The 8,880-nt window shown below is 37.3% G+C and overlaps 1 protein-coding gene across 2 annotated transcripts; it reads left to right on the top strand.

Moving 5' to 3' along the window:
• Positions 1-606: 606 nt before the first annotated feature.
• LOC133736372 (pre-mRNA-processing factor 39-1) lies at positions 607-8,745 on the top strand. Of its 2 annotated transcripts, XM_062163828.1 has the most exons (14): positions 607-748; positions 1,604-2,087; positions 2,395-2,498; positions 3,488-3,717; positions 4,361-4,528; positions 4,612-4,972; positions 5,446-5,589; positions 6,275-6,427; positions 6,514-6,630; positions 6,816-6,896; positions 7,024-7,173; positions 7,453-7,758; positions 7,973-8,068; positions 8,402-8,745. In XM_062163828.1, the coding sequence occupies exons 2-14, from the start codon at positions 1,637-1,639 to the stop codon at positions 8,525-8,527; spliced, it is 2,487 nt and encodes an 828-aa protein (XP_062019812.1). In that variant the 5' UTR covers positions 607-748; positions 1,604-1,636; the 3' UTR covers positions 8,528-8,745. The 2 variants fall into 2 exon arrangements, with proteins under 2 accessions (XP_062019812.1, XP_062019813.1); XM_062163829.1 differs by lacking the exons at positions 607-748; positions 1,604-2,087; positions 2,395-2,498; positions 3,488-3,717 and adding an exon at positions 3,726-4,210.
• The last annotated feature ends 135 nt before the right edge of the window (positions 8,746-8,880 follow it).

Here is an 8,880-nt window from a genome sequence, read left to right as displayed (position 1 = left end):
ATATCATGTCGCAGTTGTAATCATAGAGTCTGAGTTATTGTACTTATTTCTTGTACAACCATATAGCTATAGGTATGCATTCCACATACAACAACATATATATGTATTTGTATAGCTCAATCTCTTCGATCAACTTTCCAATGCTCTATGGAAAAAATTTCATGCCTAAAGCAATCTATAAACTTTGGATGGTATATCTCTTATGAAATCGATCTTAAGTTAAAGAAAACAAAGAGCGTAACACTCTTTCTATATATTTTTGTGACGTTATCAAGAAGTTAATTTTGTGGCAGATGCTCTTGCTTCGTTTAATTAATTTTTAGCGAAATCGGATTAATTCTGAACCAAAACAAGTAAAATTTCGTGGCAAATGTTTCTTTCCAGTTTTCACCTATCTACTTATGTTGTAATTCAAAAAAAAATTATATTTTGTTTTTGTTAAAAAAAAAAAAAAAATGGGAAAAGAAACAAAAAAGAAAGAAAGAAATTTTGGACGGGTCTTCTACGGCCCAAATCCAAAAGAGAAAAACAGATTGCATACACCGCGGGTCCACCGTCCAAAGCCACACACACGCATTATATGCCCTACGTCTACCACTTCTCCCTTCTTCAGTTTCAGGCTTTCAGCGTTTTCGTTTTACCACCAAAAGTTTCAAGTACACAACCCTTTCAAATTCTCTCTCTCTCTTTCTTCCGCGAAGCTCAGTTACGGAGCTCTCCGGATACGCCGCCGTTTTCCGACCTCGAGGTAAGTCTTCCATCACCTCCAGTTCAATTCGCGTTTCAGTTTCTTCCAGTCACGCTTTTCAATTAGGGTTTATCCTGCCAAACCCTAGGCCTAGGCGTCGTTAATTTCGCTTCTTTTGTGTTAATTTCTGGTGCTGAGCTTTTAATCTGCGCTTTATTGCTTGAATTTAACTACGATTTTGTATTAATCCCTTGATAGAGGTTTTTGTTTTCTCCCTACTGATTTAGTGTGTAAATTGAATTAGATAACTAGTTACGATTACTTATTTTTAGGTTTTTTTTTTATAAAGAATTACAATTTCGATTATGAAATTAGAGTGAGAAGTTTCGTGTTTTTATTAGATTTCATCAAGATTGATTCTTGTTCTTGTTCTTCTTCATTTTTTTTTGCCTTAATGGTATCATTTATGATTTATAAATGGCACACATTCTACCCAAGTTTTTTCCCTCACATTTATATAATAGGTTTAGAGTGGTCTTGATTGTTTAAATGGAGTTAAATGCTTTTGCATGCGAGGTTGTTAGTGGAAGCGGTGATTGTTTATTGTTGGAGTTTTGATTTGGATATTCAATGCAATATTCTTGAACACTACATGCTACGGGTTTAAGATGGGAGGTGCTTATTTGTTGTGAGGTGTATGAAAAAGAAAATGCAGAACGATTTTTTATTTGAAAAATTAAGGGCTGTGTATTACTTAATGCCCAACTGTGTTTTAACTCTTGGTTAAACTTTCTGCATGATACACTGCCCTATTTTACAGTAGCCATTTTCTCTCCCTCTCTTTCATTTTCTCTCCCTCTCTTTCATCTCGAATTGGTTAGACTGCATGTAATTTTATTGTTGGTATTATTGCAGTTTTAAACTAAGGGAAAGGTTTGATTCTCAAGCATGGGAGACAGTGAGACAGTCGTTGCTCAAACAAATGCAATGATGGGATATCCATCAGCAGCCTATACTACGACAGGTTATTCTGATTCCAGCTCAAATATTGCTCAGGAGGCTACCGCAGAAATTTCTGCTCCTCCTGCTCCTGTAGATGCAACCCATCCAATGCCTGGTGATGGAAATGCATATTCTGTGGCTTCCGATTCTCTCATGCAAGAATCACATTCTTATGCAACATATGAGGCTCAACCAGCTGTTGGTGTTGCTGATGCTGGTGGGAATGTTGCTAGCAGTGAACATGAAACCATGGCATCATTGCAAGCTGCCAGTTATGATTCTACTGCTAATGGTGTCGCTACTTCTGGGGTGGGAACTGTTTCATCTGTTGGAAATGGAGATGCTTCAGACAACATGGCTGGATCTCTGGATACACAACAATATGTGGATGGTTCTGGTATGTCTTTCTTGCATGTTTCTTTGGCGGAGGTTTTGACTTTTAGATGAGTTAAATTTGACTACTATACTATCCAGAAGTTAGGTTCGTGATTATATAATAGGACTCTGTTCAACAAAACTTATTTATGTAAATATCATCTGAACCTTGTTAAGGATTAGTTTGCAAAGTAAAAAAATCACATCTGGTAGTAATAATTAAATACAGTTGATAAAACAATCTCATCTGAACCATGTTTCTGATCTTCATCTTTGCCAATTGCTCCTTTTGTATTCTTATGTTATTTCTTTCTTTTTCTTTGTTGCAGCTATGTCTGCCGAAGAAGATAGACTATGGAACATTGTGAGGGCTAATTCTTTAGATTTTAATGCCTGGACTGCTTTAATTGAAGAGACAGAGAAGGTTGCAGAGGTATGTTATGTTTTGTGTCATTAGTTGGATCATATGGTTGACTGCTCCTGTTTAATTTTCTTCTGGTTAATTTTCTTCTGGTTAATTTTCATGGTTGTCAATTTTCATGGTTATACCAATTGAAGTTCATTGAGTGATGGCTGTCAATTTTCATGGTTGTTTTATAAGAAACAAAAGAGAATGCTTTGGTCATGTTTCTTGCTCAGTTATGAATCATTCATAAAATTTGGAAATTAACAATAAACCTTTCTTTTTAATAGCACTGTCATAATCAGCTGCTTGGGTATGTACAATGGTTTTCTTGTGGGTTTTAATGTGTAGAAATGTGAAAATAGGTACCTTTTGAATCTTTCTCGAAGTAGTGTTGCAATTTTGTGCAGCACTTTGAGGTGATATCTCACTCACCTCTGTAGTTTTATATGCTATTATATCTATAAATCTCTAGAGAACTAAGAGGTTAACTTTATATGGATTTTGCGGTCCAAACATCAAATTAGTAATAGTCATTGTCCTTGGCAGGGAGCGGAAAAGGAGGTTCATCCAACTATATAGTCCTGCTCTTTTGAATAGAAAATAATTAGATACGGGAAATTGGCACTCAGATTCTTGTTCGTACAAGTCAACCTTGTCTGCGTGTTTTGGTTCTTCAATAGTATATTGTCGCGTTAAAGATACCATCTAGTTGCTTTCTAAATGTTCCGAGTTCTCTTCCATTTCATAAATTGTCTCCCTATCAAAAAGAATATGCTTATGTTATCCATTTCAATGTGAAAATAGTTCCTGGTTCCTTCAGTGAGAATTTTCCTTCAAAGGAACATTTAGTTTCTGACTGGTTTGATTTTCCGTGGTGTCTAAAGATTCATATAATAGGTTTTGTAGGCTTTGTTCAGGCTCATGCATTTGTTAATCACTTAGTGTATGAATTCTATCTATGTTTTATCTGTAGCTGTTTCCTATGGAACTAATTAATCTCCCTAATTTATATGCAGGATAACATATTAAAAATTCGAAAAGTTTATGATGCTTTTCTAGCAGAGTTTCCTTTGTGTTATGGGTATTGGAAAAAGTATGCAGATCATGAGGCGCGTTTTGGTGTTATTGATAAAGTTGTGGAGGTTTATGAACGAGCAGTTCAAGCTGTTACCTATTCAGTTGACATTTGGTTGCATTACTGCACATTTGCCACAACTACTTTTGGAGATCCAGACACTATCAGAAGGTAATAACTATTCCTTATGCATTCTTGTTGTTAGTCATGTTGGGAGTTTATGATTGCATGGTTTTCTCAGTTGCAAGGAACTGGTGTCCTTGTTTTCTAACCTCACTTCAGTATGATTGCAACAGTGGTTCCTCACATATATGACGGAAAGGTTTGGTGGGAATGCACTTTAGAAATGTTTTCTGATGTGCAATCCCTTGGTTTTGAGGCTACTGTTCGGGTGTAGCTTTTTGTTTTGTCTTGTTCTTTTTCTCCCCTCCCTAAGGATCTAATTCTATATTTTGGCTTCACTATACCCATTCTATCTCCCTTCCCATGAAGACACACGTCTTAGTAATTTAGTGGTCAATGAATTCTGGCTCTATTTTAACTTTGACACTTTGAAGTGCATCATTATGCAAATTGCTGCTGGGAAGATCTCGTCCAGTTAAGGGCTTAGATGGCCTCTAGCACTGCTCCATTTGACGGACATAGTATGGTTTATATCAGGAAGGTAAATGCAGCGTTTAGAAGTGTCATATGGTGTTAGAGTCAGTTCTGCGGTCTCTCCCTTTCATGGATGTGTTATCTCAGCTGTATTAATACTTGTACCCATCTGATCTTTCTTTTTTTTCCTTCAATTTTTCTCTTTTATGGCTTTCAGGCTTTTTGAGCGAGGATTAGCGTATGTTGGAACAGATTACTTGTCCTTTCCTCTTTGGGACAGGTACATTGATTATGAATTTATGCAGCAAGCATGGGGCCAGCTTGTTGTGATCTACTCACGAATATTAGAGAATCCGAACCAACAACTGGATCGATATTTAAACAGGTGATTACTCTTTGAATGTGTTGTTTCATTCTAAGGTTTTGCAACTGTTTTGTTTGTATTCCTGATGCCAATGGTTTTAACAGTTTTAAGGAGTTAGCTGGAAGTCGACCTCTCTCAGAATTGAGAACTGCTGAAGAAGCTGCTGCTGCTGCAGCAGCAGCAAGTGCCACTTCAGAGGATGGTGTACAAGCAAACGGGGAAGATGCTCAACCTGATGGTGCAGAACCATCTCCTGCTATCTTAAAAGAAGCGGAGGAGTTGGAGAAGTTTATCGCCATTCGAGAAGAGATGTATAAAAAAGCTAAAGAGTTCGATTCTAAGATAATTAATTTTGAAACAGCTATTAGGAGGCCTTACTTTCACGTGAGGCCTCTTAACGCTGCAGAGCTTGAAAATTGGAACAACTATCTTGACTTTATTGAAAGGGAAGGTGACTTTAACAAGGTATTTTTTTTTTTTCAATTATGTATATTTATATATTGGTTAATTTTAGTTGCCCTGCTTGTTATATGTTGACTCACGGTGGAATCATATGCTTTATTGGCTAAATCGTTGGATGAAGCAACTTTTAAAACGGGAATTTGAACTGAGACTAAAGATGGGCCTCGATTTGGTTTCTTTGAGGATAAGTATTTCAAACCCTTTTGTCAGTGGACGTTCTAGGTTCATGATGTGTTGGTAAATTGAATTTTTGTTTAAAGTTCCAATGTTATGCATGCAGGTCTCTTCTTATCTTCCTATCCTAAACATCTGTCTGTCAGGCAAGGAGGGTCCCTCCTTTCCTATTAGAGGGGCCTCTCTGTTCTGCTAACGGAGTATTTCTTGTGCATATCTCCTTCGGTTTCATTTCTTCATTAGCTACTGTTATGGCTATTGGATGTGTTGTTATATCATTACCTTTTTTTTTAATGAATCAGGTGGTCAAGTTATATGAAAGATGCCTGATTGCTTGTGCTAATTATCCTGAATACTGGATTCGTTATGTCCTAAGTATGGAAGCTAGTGGAAGTTTGGATCTTGCCAATAATGCTCTTGATCGTGCAACCCAGGTCTTTGTGAAGGTGATACCTTGTAGTTTGTTTTAGTATCCTCATTTGATATCTGGAGTATTAATGGCCCGGTAAATCTAGTGAATGAGATAGCTTGATTTAAGATTAATCCCCTTAGGTATTGGAGTGTTGGTGCAAATTTTCCTTGAGATGGTTATATGCTATCTAGTTGTCTTTTAAGTTATGAACTTCAATGCTATGAATAAACACAAGTGTATCTTTTTATTACGTAGTAATGTACCCGTTACATTCATGGTTTTGAAGTCCACTGTAGAATTTGGCTTCAAGTCTTTAAATTATTGTAGATTGTTTACTAGTGAACCCTCAAAGTGAGCTGGACTGTTATTATCAGTATTCCCTGTCCTTGTCCTTCTATATTTCGCTCCTCTTATGGGTAGAACCTTGTCTTTCCCAAGAATGGGCATTTTGTTCATTTTTTATACCCCTTGCCTTTTTGCGTCAGTGTCACTATAGTATCAGTCATATGACACCAGATGGACATGTCTTGTTTTTTTGCATTTGATGGCATATTACTATGTGTTAATTCAAGTATAATAACTCTTGATATTGCTCATAAATGATCAACACTGGTGAAACACCCGTTGGGTCAGGAAATAGATTCTTGTCTCTCAATTAAATACAAAATAAATCCGTCTGGTTATGTTTTGTGTATGACCTTTTTGTCTTGAAATAACAGAGACAACCAGAGATTCACCTTTTTGCTGCTCGCTTCAAAGAGCAAAGTGGAGATATCCCTGGTGCTCAGGCTGCCTATCAACTCGTACATTCTGAAATTTCACCTGGTCTTCTAGAAGCAATCATTAAGCATGCAAACATGGAACACCGTCTGGTAAGAAGTTGTAAACAACTTGAATCTCATCAATTTACTTATAGATGTCGCATTTAAAAACCTGATTATTTTGTTATATTTCACAGGGAAATATGGAAGCTGCCTACTCCTTGTTTGAACAGGCCATTGCCATTGAAAAAGGAAAGGAGCATTCTCAGACCTTACCCGTGCTGTTTGCTCAATACGCACGGTTCGCATACTTGGTAGGTTATAAGTTATATAATAACCTGGCAGCTTGGCTATGAAGTCTTGTGAACAATCCTAGATTCCTTTCAGATCTTGTGTGTATGCTTTAAACCGCTAGCTTGATTGAAACAGTGAAAACCAAATATATTATGTCATCATTGTATACATGAATTTTTATTTCCCTTCTTTATTTTGTTTTCAGGTATCTTTGAATGCTGAAAAAGCCAGGGCTATCTTTCTTGAAGCGGTCGAGCATGTTCAATTGTCAAAAGCATTCCTCGAGGTTCTCTCTCTGTCTCTCTGTGTCTCTGTGTCTCTCTGTCTCTCTGTCTCTCTGTCTCTCTCTCTCTCTCTCTCTCTCTCTCTGACCATGGACTAATACCTTATATATCCTACAATATTGCATGCAGGCCCTGATACATTTCGAGTCGTTACATTCGTTGCCAAAGCAAATTGATTACATAGATTCCTTGGTTGTGAAGTTCGTGGAGTCCAACTCAGAGAACCCCAATTTTGCGAGTGTTGCTGACAGAGAGGAGTTATCTTGCATCTATTTGGAGGTATATATTTTATGTCTTCTCTGATTAGCGCTTCAAAGAGATTTGAGTGCATATACTCTCAGGTTTGGGAAGAATTGAGGGTTTTTTTTTCCCTTTTATTTTTTTTGGGGTGGTATTAGCTTGCAGTCTTGCCCTATTTATCTTCATGCTTTTCATGAAATCCCTCTTGAAGTCAAATATGCAGTAAAGTTGATATAACTTTTCGTTGCCTGAATGCTCTCGTTGTCAATATTATCTGTATGGTCTGCAATTCTAATGTGCTCAGGAATGATTTCGCAGTTTCTAAATCTCTTTGGGGATATACAGTCTATCAAGAAGGCTGAGGATCGGCATGCTAAGCTCTTTTTACTTCATAGGAGCACCACTTCAGAATTGAAAAAACGGCAAGCTGAAGATTACCTATCTTCTGATAAAGCAAAGATGGCAAAATCCTACTCTGGTGTTCCTTCACCTGCCCAGTCTATTATGGGAGCATATCCAAATGCACAAAACCAGTGGGCAGCTGGTTATGGTGTGCAACCTCAAGCTTGGCCACCAGCTACACAAGCACAGGGACAACAATGGACCCCTGGTTATACCCAACAGGTAGTTTTCTGATATGATGAAACATTATAGAGGTTTTCATCTGTCATTGTTTAAGATTGAATACGGAGGATTTTGTTCCCTAGGATATTTTAGTTCTGACTGAGTTTAATATAGGGATGTTTCCAGATGATAATTTGATTCCAAAATAAGAGTTGCAGCTTGCTGTTTCTCTTTGTATGATTATTTAATTGTTTGTTCAATTTTTTTTTAATAGGCATACAATGCATATGGTGGTTATCAGCAAGTACCTGCTGCAGTGCCACAGACTGCTACATATCCCGCCACATATCCCGCCACATATCCTGCTCAGGTATCCAATATACATTTTTATTGCTTTTCTTTTGTTGACTGTTCAATCTTTTCAAGATGTTCTGTGACAATGTTACAAGTAGGTCATTTATAAGTGGTGTCTCTATTGTTAGATTAGTTGTCTAATTAAATACTCAAAAGATGTGTAAAAGTAATGAGGTAAACTACATTTGTACCTGCTTAATATTGAGTAAGTTTTAACATTATCTGAGTAGAAGAAAATGTATTAAAAATATGAGATGGGAAAGTTTTTAGTTTTTGCTTAGTTTGCTTCTTTCACTTTTTATTTCCTCGCCAACTTGTCTTTGAGCTAACGGTGTAATTACAATTTCAGCCGGCGGCTTTCCCCCCACAAAGCTATGCACAGCCAGCAGCCGCAGCTGCTGCAGTAGCAGCTGTAGCACCAGCTCAGCAACCTGCTCCGGCTCAACAGGCGTATTATGGGAATTACTACCAGTAATTGAGGTCACAGGACAAGCCTGCTATATTTTTCCCTATGTAATCTAATTTTCACCTTTTGTGAACCTGAGCGATAGATGTTTCTCTTTGGGGACATGTACTTGTAGCGAACAAAACATCTTGGTTTTGATCAGTCGGCTTTAGTTCCAGTAACATGTGTATTTTAGATATGGTGATTTCCTTCCTAATATAAATAGTATTCGTGGAGGTTTGCTGTCATTATTCTCTTTACCCCAAATTCATCATCTCTTCGAATACCACTGTCATCCTAGTTAAACCTTCGAACGCCAATGCTAATTCAGGATAACCTTCAAATGCCATTATTCAGAAGTTCAATCCAACCGTTACCTGCTG

The sequence above is a fragment of the Rosa rugosa genome, chromosome 3, assembly GCF_958449725.1.
Source record: "Rosa rugosa chromosome 3, drRosRugo1.1, whole genome shotgun sequence".
NCBI classification, from domain to species: Eukaryota; Viridiplantae; Streptophyta; class Magnoliopsida; order Rosales; family Rosaceae; genus Rosa; species Rosa rugosa.
The sequence above is the reverse complement of the archived record's forward strand: the minus strand, read 5'-3'. Positions and strand labels throughout refer to the sequence as shown.